This window comes from Lepidochelys kempii, chromosome 14, assembly GCF_965140265.1.
Source record: "Lepidochelys kempii isolate rLepKem1 chromosome 14, rLepKem1.hap2, whole genome shotgun sequence".
NCBI classification, from domain to species: domain Eukaryota; kingdom Metazoa; phylum Chordata; order Testudines; family Cheloniidae; genus Lepidochelys; species Lepidochelys kempii.
This window is the reverse complement of record NC_133269.1, coordinates 4,131,887-4,149,341: the sequence shown is the minus strand read 5'-3', so window position 1 is coordinate 4,149,341 and position 17,455 is coordinate 4,131,887. Positions and strand designations below refer to the sequence as shown.

Genomic DNA, 17,455 nt, shown 5'->3' with positions numbered 1-17,455 from the left:
CTCCGCCAGTGGAGACATAGGCCTGGTCTACACAACAAAGGATAACTCCGAGCAAGGCATTTTGCTAGAAAAAAAGAACACAGTACTGGCCCCAAGGCTCCTCACTCTCCCCCCTCTGCTTCACTGTAGAGCTTCTGCCTTGAACTTGTGCACTTCACCTCCTACGGGGCTTCCCGCTATAGATTCAAAGCAACAGTACACATATCCGCATGGTATGTTTCTACCCTCAAATTGGTTGCACACTAGTCTAACCACAACAGGTGTCCAGGGTGAATTCTCATGTTAAGGAAGTTATGAATTTGTTTCTGCAAGTTTTCGCCGACGGCTGCTTAAAAATTTGCAATTTCCATGAATGACCCTGCCCCAAAACTTGTTTGCTAAAATAAGAGCAAAAATACAACATGACTTTGTTTAAAGTGTCAAACATCTGTGCATTTTTGGTTTATTGCCATATCATCCCAGATCAGTTGCTCAACACTCCGAGGCAATAGGTAGGAGGGTGAAATTCCCCTGAAGTGGACCTAGTGCTGTCTACACCAAGGTTAGCTCGGTTTAACTGTGTTGCTCAGGGGTGTGGATTTTTCACACCTCTGAATAACAGTTACATCACCCCTAATTTCCTCGGGTAGACCAAGCCAAAGTCTCCACAGGGATTAACGAGACCCTTGCTTCATGCTACAACACAAAAACTGTCTGCTCTTGAATATCCCGTACCTTGCATGTTCAACCTGTCGCACTTCAGCTTGCTAATCAAAATATTTATGCGATTCACCGCCTGGGAGATTCCAGGGGTGGTCAAGAAATGCTCGGGCCTGCAGAAGAGTTGAGGCCCTGCAAGACACTACAAATTAAATCAATTGCATCACTGTTTCCATAAAGCAAAATACAGGCAAATTTCTGTGCCCGCAGAATACACACTCCAGATTGATCTACAGCTAATACAAGTTTTACAGAAGGTATTTGAAAAGGCTTTAAAATAAATAGTGAGGGATGGTCCCAGCCTTCAACACGGCTTTATTGATCTACACTGTACACTGAGGAAAAAAATCCTATGTTTTAGCGGATAAAGATTCAGTCAGGTGGGATTAAATCTGCTTCTCTAGATACGCTTCCCCCATGGTTATTGGCCTTTATACTGGAAAGACCGACAGACTCCTAGTTATAACTGAGTTATGGCACATCATGCAGGATTGGAAATTAACATCTGGTTGTCCCTTAAAGTCACATGCACGCACCCCTAAAGTTTTCTGAATGGCCCACGCTAATTCTTGAGAGGAAGTTTCAGTCCATCAGCATCACAACAGCAGTAACTCCTGCACCATGGCATCTGCTGACACCAAATGGATTGAAGCGATTAGCAGCTTGACAGGAACACAGGGAAGCATGGCACGGACTCCAACACATCGCGCTATGCACCGGCAATGCAACTCCTCCAGCCATTGCCAGCGCCGGCAGCATTCCCTTCCAGGGAGCTAGGGATGTGCTGCATTTGAACATGCAGACAGAAGATTAATCATACAGCCAAGCGAAACCCAGTGGTAGAGGAGTGTAACACATTAAGCCTCATTATCCTGTTCAGGACAATGATCACGCAGCAAAGAGTGTGTCACGCAGTCGGGGGGTGGTAAAGAATAATGTAGTTATAGTTAATAGGAGACATACACCTGGGCACACACTATCCATGTAGCGGTGGGGGACAAGCAAGGGGACACACAAAACCATCAGACTCCTTTCACAGTACTCACTCTCTCGTAAAAAAAGATCTGCTTTCTCCCTACCTTTGCAAGCGCGGTGGGGAGAGAGGCCTCCAAATTCCATAACAGTAGCATTCAGAGCAAGAAGCCTGGAAGGAGGGGAGGAGGGCGGGCGGGCAGGAGATGGGCTGGAGAACGAGGAGCTCTCTAAACCAGATTTGTAACACAGGTTTCCTATGTACGTAGCCTACATCCGCACTTCTGGCGGCACGTAGAGCTCAGGCACGACACGTGTAGCTACATACCGTGGCGAAAGGCTCCGGCCACAGACACTACACGCCGCTGAAAATAACAGCGTAGCATCGCCTGGGCGTTCAGATGCCGAGGACACTCTGCTAAACCGTGCCTCAGCCTCTATGCTGGTGCTACACGTGCCAGCCGGGCACCCAGTGTCTGTACTCTGCATGGTAAGCTTAGGCCTACCCAGAGAGCATGACCCACTCAGAAAGAGCTCCTCACTCTCTGACCTGTGTACCAGGACAAGGATGGTGAAGAGGGGATTTGATCACGGCCTACATGGGGAAGAGATTTCTGGTCATGAGCAGTTCTTTAATCTAGCACAAAAAGGCGTAATGTGATCCAAGAGCTGGAGAAATTCAAACTAGAAAAAAGGTAGAAACTATTCGGGTGTTAGCCACTGGAACAATCTATCTAGGGATGTGCTAGAAGCTTCCTCTCTTGGAGTCTTCAAAATCAGGACCGGATGTCAAGCTAAAAGATCTACTTTACTTCAAACACAAGTTCTGTAGAAGTTCCTCAATGGCTGCATTTTGCAGGGGCTCAGACGAAAGAATCAGAATGGTCCCTTCTGGCTTTAAAATCTATTAATATTCCCCTTTAAGGCACAACTTGGGAAACAGTCAGCCTAGGGTTGCCAGGGGCCCAGTTTTCAACCGGAATGCCCAGTCAAAAAGGGACCTAGACGGCTCCGGCCAGTCCCGCCGGCCGGGCTGTTAGAAGTCTGGTTGGCAGCGCAGCAGGGCTAAGGCAGACTCCCTGCTTGCCCTGACTCCACACAGCTCCCGGAAGCGACCAGCATGTCCCTGCGGCCCCTAGGCGCAAGTGCAATCAGGGAAGCTCCACGCGCTGCCCCCACCCCAAGCGCCGCCTCGGCAGCTCCCATTGGCCAGGAACTGCAGCCAATGGGAGCTGCAGGGGAGGCGCCTCTGGGCACAGCCAGCACGCCTCCACCTAGGGGCCGAACATAGCAGCCGCTTCCGGGAGCAGCACGGAGCCAGGGCAGGCAGGGAGCCTGCCTTAGCCCTGCTGCGCTGCCGACTGGGAGCCATGTGAGGTAAGCACCACCCAGCCGGAGCCCATAACCTGCTCCCTGCATCCCAACCCCCTTCCCCAGCCCAGTGAAAATAGGTGAGGGTGCGGGAGACGGAGCGACAGAGGCGCCTCGGGGAAAGGGGGGCGGAGGGCAAGACTGTTCAGTTTTGTGCAACCCTAAGTCAGCCCGCTGGCGTGGCGGTCCTGTGACTACACCCAGCACCACCATGGCAGGCGGCCTGGGTTTGAGTCCCAATCTGTACCGATTGTTCCCAGAGAACAAGGACAAAAAGCCCAACTAAGAGCTTGTCTACACTGGCACTTTACAGTGCTGTAACTTTCTCACTCAGGGGTGTGAAAAAACATCCCCCTGAGCGCTGCAAGGTGCCACTGTGGACAGGGCACCAGCGTTGGGAGCTACTCCCCTCGTGGAGGAGGATTTTTAGAATGCTGGGAGAGAGCGCTGCAGCGAATACACAGGCCATGTTAAAAAGCTGCCGTGGCCGAGCTTTAACGTTGCCAGTGAAGACATGCCCTTAAACTCGAGAACGGTGGTTAGATTTACAGTGGAAAGAGCAATTTTGAGAAGTCAGGATTGCACGTGATCAATAGGTTGTTTAAATACAACTCTCACAGAGCCAGATTTTGCTGTCAGTCACACCCAGATCAGAATCTAGACCACTGCAGCAGTCACTCATTGTTTTGTTACCTCCAATCGTGTTACGCTCGAACAACAAAACATCACTAATTCACGGTTGTTAGATATTTATGTATAATTACAAACCACTGCAGTACTGCCTAAAGCAGCTTGCGTCTGTCTGTCTATTACAGCCTGCCAGATGCACTAGTCCAGAACATTTGCTGCAGGCAGAGACATTGTCCTCAACCGTTTGCACTTTTGCTACTTGGTCAGAGGTAACACCCACCTCCTTGAATCTGAAACTGCTTGAGCCACCTGCACGGCTGGTGGGAGGAACGTCTTGTCCATTCAGGTAAAAAAGCAAAAGAGCGAATATGGGGAAGGTCCATTCAGCCAGAACACAAATATTTGTTTTGCAGCAGAGCCTAGAAGTCCCAGCTAAAATCAGGGACCCACTCTGCAAAGTACTGCATAAATTCATATTAAGAGGCAGCCCTTCCCCAAACGGCTTACTAAATCTACACAGGCAGGACAGACAAAGGGTCGGGAAGAAAAACTGTCAGGGAAAGGTGACATGCCCAGGGTCAGCCAGCAGAGTTGGGAACAGAACCCAGGTCTTGAGACCAGGTCAGTACCCTATCCACTCAACAATACTGTCTCTTTTTTACACCTTTTTCAAATCAGGAGAGGGAGCAATTTGGCAGCTATTCAAACAACATCAGCAAACAGCTTTAATATTCCCCCTCCTCCGCCCTTTGCAGATGCAAGGATTGACAAACATTTCAGACAAATGCCCACTTCCACCACGCAGTGGTTTTGTCTCCGCAACCCAACCGATGCTCTTAAGGGGAGCCGGAGAAGGGAAAGAGAGGGGTTTTCTTCTGATTGCTACGCTAAACACAAGCGTTTTGAAAAAAAAAAAAAAAACAAGAAAGAAGCTCTGAGCTAGATAAATCTCCTCCTCGCAGGCAGAATGTTAACACACACTGCACTGTCCGTCAAGTACTGGCAGCCTTTGCTAAAAAAAAAAAAATCCAAGCACATTAGAGCAAGAGTCCCTGCATGGATGGTGTGCAATAGAGTACCAGATGCAAGGGAGAAGGCTCATGTTTCCTGATCTCCTTCCTAGTCCCAATAATAAACCCACGTCTTGACACTATTTCTGGTTCCATATGATGGAGAATTAGAACAGCCCTGGGGAAAGGGTTCTCTCATTTCTTCCCTCTATATTACACTATCCTGCGAGCGAGGGGAATAATTCCTAGCGCAAGCAGACATACTCATGCTAGCTTGATGGGCATAGCAACAGTAGCATTGGTACCAATTACATACCCACGGGGTTCGGGGGGTTTGGACTCAGCGCAGCTTAGCCATGCTTGCACTGCTGATGCCCGTGCGACACTACTGTTTACACTTGCAGTAGCTCGATAAGAGCTAGCACGAGTACATCTATGTGAGCTGAGAATCACACCCCTCGCTCATCGTGCAGAAACCCCCTAAAACAAGAATAATGCTCTCGGAACCCCCGTTATGGTACTTACCAAAGCACGGGGCGTGGAAGTTGGTGGCAGAAAGGGAGAAACTCATCCAAGCTTTTTCCCTTGCAGAAGCAGAGAGTTCAGAGTGCCAACAAGAAAGGAGTTCAGTCGAGACCCAAACTTACTGCTCTTCTACACAAGCCTGGGCTTCTGCGTCTTCGGCCATCGTACGTTAGCAGCCATATCTGTACATTATTGGCCGCTGCGTTGCTAAGTTTACAAATCTAGGTGCCTAACTTTAGTCAGCTAAATAAAAACTGCTTGATTTTCGTCACCCAGAGCTCCCAGATTTCCATAGCAGCTTCTGATGCCCAACTCCTTTAAAGAAAAAACATAGCACAGGTTTTCCAAATGCCTGAATAGGAACGTAAATACCACTGGGGTAGCCAACTTGAAAAACGGCCCAAACGGTGCCGTCCACCTCACAAGGTCTGAGGGCTTACCTTACCTTGGGAGGCGAGTGGTAATCCCTTCAGTTAACAGCTGGGGAAACTGAGGCACCGAACACTGAAACAACATGCATGTTGCCACCCCATGCCTCTTGTTAAAAGAATGCCGAAGTGGCCATTATCTAAAATGGCGCTTATGCTAAAGAAGCTAGTCTTAGAATGTCGTAGGGTTCCTGTATCAGTTGTTTATGGGCCTTGAGCTATTGAGAGTTAAGATGGGAGCAAAGAGCAGAGAAGAAAGGGGGGGAAGGGAAAAGAAAAACCAAGGAAACGTAACTGAAAAAGGGGTGAGAGAAAGAAGCGACTCATTCTGCTTTGCCCCCTTCCCATCAACAGAGAGATCTGAGCAGGCAGGGCTGACAGACCATCTGATGGCCTGTTTAAGTGTCACCAAAGCCGGTGGAAGGGAAGTATAAAAACAGACATTATTTGCTCAGAACCAGCAAAACATAAACTAGAACATGCCCTTGTTTAACCGGGCACGCGCCCACCTGCATTGACACACAGCAGCAGATGGAGACATGCTTGCCAAGTTCCACCCAGTGGTCATTTTGAAATGTCGAGATCCCTACATGCAATTCCAGCATAGCTCCTCCTGGCTTACACTGAGCTCACTTGGCTCATTCTTTGGAGCTGCTCCCGATAGCGTCCTGTTGTCCAGGTCACCTCCAGGCATATTATCACCTATACTCCGTAGGAAACACACCCAAACAGAGTCTCACCCTCAGTGAGCCCAACTAACGAAAGAACAGATGGTTTAAACCTTCCAAATTAAAAATCTAATGGATTAGATCCTTCCCTTTATGAAGAACCTAATGATAAACTGGTCAGCCCCATTAGCCAGTTTGTCCCACAGGGCTCCACTGGGGAACACACACACTTTCCTAGGTATCATTAGTAACTATACCAGTCCTCTGTGAGCTGCCTGAAAACGACAAAAAAGGGAGGGGAGGGGGAAGAGTTGCTACACTCCAAAGCGGCTAGAGAGAAGCATCAAGCACATCAAAGCAAAGTCTTCTTTACATAAAGAACAGTCCACTAAAAAAACCCCACAAATTCCTTATCCATCATCATCTTCTTTGACAAGGACAGTGCGTGTTAATATCCCTTTGTATTCCCCTCTGGGTCCCTTCTCCATTAGAGACCTCAGTGAGAAAGTGTGCTGCTTTGTTCTTCAATCTCCTTTCTTCTTCAACTGATTCACCAAAGGATTTGAGGAGCCTGGAGTAAATTACAGTAACTTAAACCTGACAGGTGCTTGAGCACTAATAACCAAAGCACCGCTGGCGAGAGGTTTTAATCCAAAAGGTGGGAAAGACACAGAGTCAAATTCATCCCCATGTCAGGCCACTAAATCCAAAGGAGTTACTTCAGAGATGTCATTGGCCCATTAAGTTTAAAAAGGTAGAAGATACATTTTTGATCAGAATACTACAGTTATATACATTGTTAAAGTCCCCACGTTCCTCTCATGACATTCCCTGCACCACCCCCAAGTCTCTTTGCCAGGCTGTCCTCCCCACAAAGCAATCGAAGGCCCCAATCTGGGAAGGAAAGACGTGGGGAGACCTCTGAGCCCACACACAGCCCCACTGGACTTTGCAGTCAGTTCAGCATGGGTGTTTATTCCTTCTTTTCACATGCACCGTTCCAGTAACTCCTGGGGCACGACCAGCATTTGGCATTTTTTATTCTAGCACAAGTGGAACGAGGGCATTGCTTTGACTGCAGGCTCTTTAGGATAGGGACTGGTTTTTTGTTCTGGGTATGTACAGCTCCTAGCACCACGGTCCATGACTGGGGCTACTAGGCACTACCACAATATAAAAAAGAAACAACAACAAAGCACACTAACTGCTGTTTTATGCTGCGTTGGAGGTATTCCGTTCCGCCAGTTGGTAGAATGGGAGGAAGAGAAGCCGAGAGAATAGGACATCCTTCTCTTATCCCCAAAGAGTGAGTATTAGGCCAAGGGAACAAGTGTCATCAGACCCTTGCAGGATTACTACTTGTTAAGCTAAGATATTAACGCACACTCCCACTCCCTCCCAAAAGAACTCCAAGGGAAGAGCGTGGAAGGACCCACCCACTCCTCTGATTAAGTAGACATGGATGATAAGGCATCGACTACAAGCCAAAACTAAGTTCAGCTCCTGATGTTATTTTAACCGGTTTCAAATCAAAACCTCTCTAGAAAGGGGAGCCTCTTAAACATCATCCTGGAATAATGGGGAAGGATTTTTTCCTTTTGCGGGACCACAGCTTGGCTTGGAAGTGAGAGACCAACAGTGCAAGGTGGATTAACCCACCAGCAATCAGGGAACATCTCTAACTTGATCACTTCCCTCTGTCCACTCCTCCTGCCATCTGTTTCCTAGCCCACCATTTCCCATGCAGTCCTGTATCCCGCCTCCTCCCACCCAACCCTGCAGACACAGGCGATGTAAGCTTCTTCCCAGTAGGCAGAGAAAAACATGAGACACATTGGAAAGAAGTGGGTTGCTTGGTGTAACTGTTTACTTTCTCTGTTGGGAGCTGTCAGCAGCTGATCAAATACATTAGAAGGTCCCTTCAGGGCCTTATATCGCAAACCCCAATACAGGCAATACAATTAGCGCAAACCCCAAGACAGGCAAGATAGGCCCAAGTTTAAAAACAAATGTAAGTGAAACAAATGGGTGTTTGAAGGTGATAACCTTCATACAATTTTAACCACAATAGCGAGCTGATTGCATTCATTTGGTTGCGTGACAGAGCTGGATCTTGTGGTGAGTTGTTTTACATGCCTGTGATACCAGGACATGCCGAACCCAATGTTATTTACATCACAGGACAATGTTCCTTTCACTGAAACACACGACAATTTGGTGACTTTCACCTTCCAAATTCTGAGAGGAACTAAGCAACAAATGGAAGTTTAAAGAACTCCCACGTTAACATAGAGGGGCTCATGGAGTGCCAAACTACTGGAGCCTTTAGTTTTGTTTATCAATCCAAGTTTTTAGATGCACCAATTTACAGATGGGGAAATCGAGGCACAAAAAAATTAAGTGACTTGCCCACAGTCATACAGGGAGTCAGTGGCAGAGTGATGAATTGTGCCTAGATCACCTGAGTCCAGCCCAGTACTTTAACCACAAGACCACCATTCCTCCCTATTAGCAGTACATCCTAGAACTGAGCTTACTACTACAGACTCTTGTATTAGAGATTTAAAAAAAAAAAATTCATGTCTTCAGTTGTGCCAAAATGCGAAAGGGGGAAGGGGGAAGCATTCGTTGGATTCCAGAGTTACCAATTCTTGCAATTTTCCAAGACTTGTTGTTAATATTTTGTGTTATGCTTAAAGCCCCAGCTCCTGGAGTCATGTGATCGTACGACAAACTCAGCTGTCATTTACAGTTTTTCGCCTTTGTAGTTGCAGAGAAAGTCTTGGAAACCTGACCCTAAATGTTCCTTCACCAGCAAACAAAAAAGACAAACACACTGATTTTTTAAATTAATCTCATGGTTTTTTGGGAGACTGAGTCATGATTTTTGAATGACTGGTGTTGGCAACGCTGCAAATTAAATCTCAGGATTGAAACAAAGGTCTCACCTGGACTGTTTGGAAACCGCTGCCGGTTAAAGAAACAAAAACAAACGAAAGAGCCCACACTTTTCATGTGTGTGGCCTAAAGCCACATTCAGCACAGACACCGACTTAGAGAATCCCAGGGAAATGCAGTTTCATTAAATCTCCAATAAAAATGGATTTGTATCCGGCTTCTGCCGGAATGGAAACTGATAGGAGGGTTAAGAAAAAAATCCACCTAACTTCATTAGCCGAAGCACAGAGTAACATCAGCACTCATGATGCTTTGCTGCCTGGCACTCTCATCAAACACACAGCCACCTTAGACCTTTCAAAGAGCTCTTCTAGACAGCTAGCAAATCCAAGGAAATCAATGTTTCTATCTCCAGGCCCTTGTGGTTACTGCAGTTCATCCTTTTCACTTGCACCAGCTGAAGGAAGCTTTAACAAGGGCAGCGTTTCCACCTCTCATGAATCTCCCAGTATTCAGTGTTTTAAAGCCCCAACTCCTGGAGTCACATTACAAGATGAAAATATCAGCTTTTTTTTTTTTTTTTTTAAATAAACAAGTTCCTAGCCTCATGATTGCAGAGAAAAGCTTGAAAGGGTGACTGAAGTGCACCCTAAAAGGCTCAGAAAACAGGATGCAAGGGGGAGGAGGGTTAAAAATCTCATGATTTTTGAGGGTTGATTCAGGATTTTTGAACAGCGGGGATTGGTGACACGGCAACAAGCTGAGGGCAGCTTTCCTAGCAAAACCCTGAAGCCATGCAAAATCCATCATGGGGATCCCCAAATACTGTGGGGAACAGTCTGAGGTAAGCCCCAACCCTAAACCAAGCCAAAGGCCAGTGCAGTCAGCTGCACTTACATCCCAGAGCACTGTACGTTAGACGTGGGAGTAACTGTCCCGCTCTACTGGGCGCTGGTGAGGCCATACTGCACCCAGTTCTGGGCAAAGATGTGGACGAACTGGAGAGAGTCCAGAGGAGAGCAACAAAAACGGTGAAAGATTTAGAAAATCTCAACTGGGAGGAAAGGGTAAGAAAAACGGGGCATGTTTAGTCTTGAGAAAAGGAGACTGAGGACCTGATTGTTCTCAGATATATGAAAGGCTGCTACAAAGAGGACTCCGATCAATTGTTCTCCATGTCCACTGAAGGTAGCACAAGTAGTAATGGGCTTAATCTGCAGCAAGGGCGAGCTAGGTTAGATATTAGGACAAAGCTTCCAATTATAAGGGAGTTTCTAACTTTCTAACCTTCCCAAGGGAGGCTGTGGAATCCCCGTCACTGGAGGGTCTAAGAACAGGTTGGACAAACACCTGCCAGGGAAGGTCTAGGTTTACTTGGTCCAACCATAGCACAGGGGGTGGACTTAGTGACTTCTCCAGGTCCCTTCCAGCCCCACATTTCTATGAGCCTGTAATCCACTCCCCTAAGACAGCACACGATTTAGGACAGCAGCCCTCTATTTCCGACCTAGAGGATCTGCAAGAGGGGGGAACGAGCAGATGAGTTAGGGATGGTGACACCACATACACTGCACTGCCAGCTCAGAGACCAGACTTTACTCTGCCGTGTGAAAGGCAGGCGTTCAAGAGCAACACGTAACCCCCTCGTGCATCCGGTAATGTGCAGGTCCGCTAGAAATGGGCTTCCAGCGGCCCACAGTCCTAGACACAACCAGGGTGGGTGGGAGACTAGCCCGAGGCCACTGACAGCAGACAGTCATACTGCTACTTACCAGCAATGGGAGGAGGAGGTCGGCCAAGTAGACAAAAGCTGCTCCCAGGGTGAAGCCAACAGCTACCGGGAAGAAAGCAAAAGCCCCGAAATTCCCAGAATCTTCAGCCAATTCAATGGCAGGAGCCAGGAGGGACCAGTAAGAAGCAGCTAACATGACCTACGGGACAGAGAACGACACATTAATACAGGTTATGAGATTACCCCCAATCGAGATCAGGACCCTAATGCATTGGGTGCTGTACATAAAAGCAATAAAGAGACAGGCCAAAGGTGGGGGGGAAGGGGAAACTGAGGCAGAGGGTGACCAGCTTTAACGATCACAATAGCTCAGTGGCAGAGCTGGGAACAGAACCAAGGTCTCTCGATGCCCAATCAGGGGCCCTGCCCACTGGACAACACTGCCTCTGCTTCAACACCAAGGATTTTGTTAGACTCCCAAGGATTTTGTTGACATGCCATTACCTAGGGAGGTGGTAGAATCTCCTTCCTTAGAGGTTTTTAAGGTCAGGCTTGACAAAGCCCTGGCTGGGATGATTTAACTGGGAATTGGTCCTGCTTCGAGCAGGGGGTTGGACTAGATGACCTTCTGGGGTCCCTTCCAACCCTGATATTCTATGATTCTATGATTCCCAGCAGAGAGCATGCTGCCTCTCAAACCAAAAATGTCCCTGTGTAGCCCCAACTCCCTCCAAGCACCACGCTCCTCCCAGGTAACCAGGCACCTAGCTCCAGCAACCCACACTTAGAAAATCTTCCCTCCTGGTTATTTAACATCCCTCCTCTAGCAGGAGGAAAAGAGCAAACCCCCTTCACGGATTCACCGCATGGACCTCTGCTCCCTTAAGGTTTTTCAGCAGATTCACGACACACCAAAAGTTAAATAAAGGGGGGTGTGCACATTGTACACAGACAGCATCCGCACTGTTCCGCTAACACACTCCTTTGGTAACTCTGTTTAGTGACTGTCCAATCTCTCAGCTTCCTGCAGCTTTCTGGATGGCAGCGGCCCTGAAACAACGCTCACCGCTGCTTGCCAGGGCTCACACCTGGCAGGCTTCTGTTCACGCCAGCCACAAACACACCAGCTTATTCGTCATTGCTTTTGCCATGGCACTTGGCAATGTGAAAAGTGTGACATGACCATTCAGACTGACCAATGAGATTTGAGCCCATTTCCGCACAGAGCAGTCACTGAAGTACAATGAAGAAAGGAGAAGGGGCTTAAGCGTGAGCAGTACAAAGCCATCAATTTTCACCCAGCCAGCCTTGAGGCAGGAAAACAATTGACGCGCACACACTTACTTGCTAGGCTCACCGTACTGAGGTTTAACACACCCATAATAACCCTTCCCAGAGGGGAGCAGCGGGAGGGGAGGGGAGGGGAGGCCTGGCTCCCAGCCACATACTAGTTCTTAGCGAGGACAGGGAATGCAAGAGACAGAGGCCTCTGCACAACACATGGTTAAATATGAATGTCTTCTCATTTGTGTCACCTGTTTTCACCACAAAGCACAAGTTCAAGGATGCTTCAAAGAGACCCCATCAGGTTGGACTAAACACAGTAACACAAGCCTAGGATGTTAACAATCAACACCTTATGTTATTAAAATGAAAAATAGCCAAACGATTCTGATGCGTTTCTACCATTAATGCAGATTGACATGCCAAAAGGGACCAGTTAGCGATTGAAAGCAGAGGAGTCAATTTCACCTACTAGCTCTCCGATCTACCGACAGCTCCAATCTCCCAGATACCCAAGCACGGACATTATCTCGCATGGCCAGGTCTGGAACATGGACACCACAGGCCAATAGTTGATTCTCAGCACACACACCACCTTATTTCCACTGGTATTAAAGTACTTTGGAGAAAAGGGCTTCCACTGGCTTTTGCAAACCTTTGGTTTTACGAAAACCGGAATTGAGGCCTAAATCAAGCTGAAACCATGTCTTTAAATAATATAGTGGGAAAGGTTATCGATCAAGATCCACAGGGCTCCAGTGACCTGGGAGACTCTCTCCAATCCACTAAGAAGGGTCAGGGTTAGTTATATGGCACTTTCTCTCCTAGCCTTGCAAATCAGTTACCAGAAGAGCAGGGGGAGTGGCTCCAATCCAGCACTCCTCCTCCTCCTCCTCCCCCCCCCCCCCCCCCCCCGCAAAGCTTTAGTCCCTACAGAGGACAGCACTGAGGAGACAGGTGGAAGGGGAAGGCAGGAATCCAAGCAGTCATTTGTTCATTCAGCTCCCCACGCTGAGCACGCCTGCTGCTGAAAAAAGGACAAGCTGTTTCCCAGATGACATGGCACGACACCAGGCCACGAGGGAGAATTTGGCTCATCTCCCCGGGGCCCCCCCAAAAAAAGAGGAAGTGTTAGAAAACAATAAGAAAAGGAGTACTTGTGGCACCTTAGAGACTAACCAATTTATTAGAGCATAAGCTTTCGTGAGCTACAGCTCACTTCCTCAGATGCATATGCATCTGAGGAAGTGAGCTGTAGCTCACGAAAGCTTATGCTCTAATAAATTGGTTAGTCTCTAAGGTGCCACAAGTACTCCTTTTCTTTTTGCGAATACAGACTAACACGGCTGTTACTCTGAAACCTGTCATTAGAAAACAATGAGAGCGATCTACATTCCTTCTGAAAGAGAGCGAAACCGCACTCACTGCTTCAAATCCAAGAGCCTCCACCAATCCGTGTTCCTTGCTCCGGCCAAGACACAATTCAACGCTTCTGAACCCACACAGCTCCTACGGTCTTCAGCTCAAGCTGTGGGTGCCCAGGCCCCTCTGAAAGTCAGACCCAAGGTGGGCACTCAAAGTCAGCAGGCACTTCCTGTTTTACAGGCGTCCATGCAGTGCTGAAAAGCACTCCGTTACCCCGGTGATGGGCATCATATTTAAAACCTACCTAGAAACCAGGCTCAGGACAAAGTGTTCTCATCAACTGGCAGCTGTTGGCTGGCCTACATGAAAGGAGGTTGGAGGGGTCTCAAAATGGCAACCAGACGCCAAACCCACCAGCCAACTGGCAGTCTCGGTCCTGGCTCTTCTTGATCTCAGCCAGAGACTGGCTCCAAAGAGGAGGACAAGACATGAGGACACAACTCCCCACTGACTCCTACAGCTGTTCCCTCCACACCAGGTTTGAGGGCGTTTCCACGGCTGCCACCTATTCCAGGGTGGCACAGAGGTTTCCAAACACTAGGGAGAGATTGCTAATTAACAGAACATGAAACATCCGATGAAGTGAGCTGTAGCTCACGAAAGTTTATGTTCAAATAAATTTGTTAGTCTCTAAGATGCTACAAGTCCGCCTTTTCTTTTTGCGGATACAGACTAACACGGCTGCTACTCTGAAAACAGAACATGAAAAGACACCGAAGATCTGTTGATGAAGGGAGTCAGTTATATCGTCAGGGTCGCTCCCCGATCCCCACGTCTGTATGTCCAACGCTATCAACGGCGAGAGTGTTGGGAGGAACAGGCGGGATGCTGGGCCAGCGCTGGTGCTGGCCGCTTTCCAGTTTTGTTTGGAGGAACTTTGTTGTTCTAGCTTGTGGCTATTGTGCGTGTACCACCCACCCACCCACCGTCTTCAGCCTCAGAACGGCAGCGGAACCTGGGTCAGCTTGCTCCCTTAAGTCCCCAAAAGCCCAGCAAAACACTTTGGACTGGGACTGTCCCATGAGGTTTCTGTAACCTGCGGAGTCTTTATAGCGCCCCACGAGCAGATCCCCTCCAACAACCGGTTCAGAGAATTCTGGCTAACGGAGCAAGCACAACTGTAGATGTATAGGACCAGGGTACAGCTAAATACACTGTATGGTAGCAATCAACACACCAGTCATAGGCTCCAATAGCCTTTGTCAGCTAGAGGGAGCAGGGAAAGAACTGTCCAGGATTTCTTTGTTCTACTGGTTTTGTCTTTGAATGCAGACTCACTTTGGACAGAAGACTCTTTCCTTCCCTCTGCCCACGTGCTCCTGCATTTAGCCATCAGCCACTCCCCTGTATCACATCAGCGAAGAGAAATCTCTAAGAAACCAGTTCCCCTAGGTTATTTCTGTTTCTGTGGTTGCTTATAAATAGACCATCCGAGTGGGCAGGGGTAGAAGGGGGAGGCATACACAGGCCTGAGGGAAGGGGGACACTAGATACTGCACTGATCTGCTGGGGTGTCCTGAGTCTCTTTGGGGTTAAGTCCATAACGAAGTCAAGAGAGTATGGGGTAGTTTTAGGCTTGATGCACAGACCTCCCAGCTGTAGCTCACGAAAGCTTATGCTCAAATAAACGTGTTAGTCTCTAAGGTGCCACAAGTCCTCCTTTTCTTTTTGCGAATACAGACTAACACGGCTGCTACTCTGAAACCTCCCTCTGTTAGCGCAGGATCAAAATGACCATAGCATGCTGGGTTTGAAACCCACCCAGATCCCCTTTGCAGCTTCCTGGATAAAGGAATTCTGAGCATACACACCCGCGCACACACACAGTAGCTCCTTGCTAAAAGTGCTGATCGCACCAATGCCAACGGTAACAAGTGAGGAGATAACAGCAGTCAAGACATTTCATCAGCCCATTTCGGTGCCACTTGGCTGTTCCCTTCCCCCATCCTCAGCTACTTCCCTTCCACCAGCACAATGAACATCTCTCCACCCATATCCTAGAACCACGAGTGGCAGCCTTGAACTCCAACCACAGGTAACATAGGGTTTGGTGTGGCTCAAACGAGACTGCATGGAATTCTGCAGGTGCTTTGGCGTCGGTTTAAGAAGCAAGATACGGGGTCAGTGCGAACAGCAGCGAGAAATATTCCTACACGCTTCTCTGCAATGGATCCATTTTGCCCCAGGATGCTGTCCCTGGCCACTGTTGTGCCAGGTGGAGATGCAAGTCCCAAGTCTACCTTTGGCCCATAAAGCTTTATTAAAGTAGCAGAGAAATCCATTCCCTGGATTAGTTAAGCAAGAAAGAAAATATCAGATCCTCAAACACACATCCAATATGCAGCACAAATACATACTTCATCAATTTATTCATTTCATTTCCTTTCCTCTCTCCCCTCCCATTCCCCCTTGGTGTTACATGTACCGGGCTGGATTAATCAAAAATAATCAGACCAATTAAGAGCCTTCAGCAGGTTCGGCGTCCCCTCAGCCCCCAGCTATCTACAGTACTTGCTTTTGGAGCCATTCAGCTACAGTAGGAGACTCATTTGCGACAGACTCCACTGAGAGTCTTCTCATTTGCCACAAAACAAATGAATTTTTTTTTTTAAAGTAAAATCAGTCTGAGACCTGAGAAAAATGCCAGCTAAGAAAAAACGCTGAAGAATTCATAGAAAATGTTTCCTCAGCTTGGGATCAAACCCAGTCTTCTGGAGCCAGGCATTCTCCCAGCACCCAAGCGGGCACTTTGCTAGACCCTCCCTTGAGCAAAAGATAGGGAGAAGTTGAGGCTGAAGTTATAGAATCATAGAAACACAGGGCTGGAAAGAACCTGGAGAGGGTCACCCAGTCCAGCCCCCTCCGCTGAGACAGGACTAGGCAAACCTAGACCACCCCTGACCGGGGTTTGTCCAACCTGTTCTTAAAAACCTCCAGTGACGGGAATACCACAACCTCCCTTGGGAGCTTGTTCCAGAGCTTAACTACCCTTAGAGTTAGACATTTTTTCCTTATACCTAACCTAAATCTCTCTTGCCACAGTTTAAGCCCATTACTCCTTGTCCTACCTTCAGTGGACATGGAACAATTGACCACAGACCTCTTTGTAATAGCTCTCAACACACTGGAAGACTGTTATCTGGTGTGTGCATACGCGCCATCTTCTTTTCTCAAGACTAAACATGCTCAGTGTTTTTAACCTTTCCTCATAGGTCTCATTTTCTAAACCATTTATTGTTTTTGTTGCTCTCCTCTGGACCCTCTGCAGTTTGTCCACATCTTTCCTAGAATTGGAGACGGTACTCCAGTGACAGAGCGAGTTCTCTCCTGCATCTTACAGAGGACACTCCTGTTAATACACCTCAGAATTATACTAGACTTTTCTGCAATTGCATTACACTCAATTCAATATTCAATCTAGAAAAGGAGTACTTATGCTCAAATAAATTGGTTAGTCTCTAAGGTGCTACAAGTCCTCCTTTTCTTTTTGCGAATACAGACTAACACAGTTGTTACTCTGAAACCTGTCAAATATTCAATCTGTGATCCACTACGATCCCCAGATCCTTTTCCACAGTACTACCGCATAGCCAGTTATTCCCCATTTTGCAGCTGGGCATTTGATTTTTCCTTCCTAAGAGTAGTCCTTTGCCCTGGTCTTTACTGAATTTCATCTTGCTGAATTCAGACCAATCCTCCAATTTGTCAAGGTCATTTTGAATTCTAATCCTGACATTAGCTTGTTGTCATCTGAAAATTTTAGAAGCACACTCTCCACTCCATTATCCAAATCATGAACAAAAATAACTGACG

The 17,455-nt window shown here is 47.7% G+C and overlaps 1 protein-coding gene across 11 annotated transcripts in view; it reads right to left on the bottom strand.

Annotated features, from left to right (window-relative positions):
- SLC39A11 (solute carrier family 39 member 11) overlaps window positions 1-17,455 on the bottom strand; it is a 404,115-nt gene that overhangs the window by 367,492 nt on the left and 19,168 nt on the right. For all 11 annotated transcript variants that reach the window (XR_012154971.1, XM_073312119.1, XM_073312120.1 and 8 more), the window contains one exon: window positions 10,974-11,132. Coding sequence is in view for 10 of the 11 variants with exons in the window: in XM_073312119.1 (XP_073168220.1) it covers window positions 10,974-11,132 (159 nt within the window). In the remaining variant the exon portion in view is untranslated. The remainder of the gene's footprint in view (window positions 1-10,973; window positions 11,133-17,455) is intronic.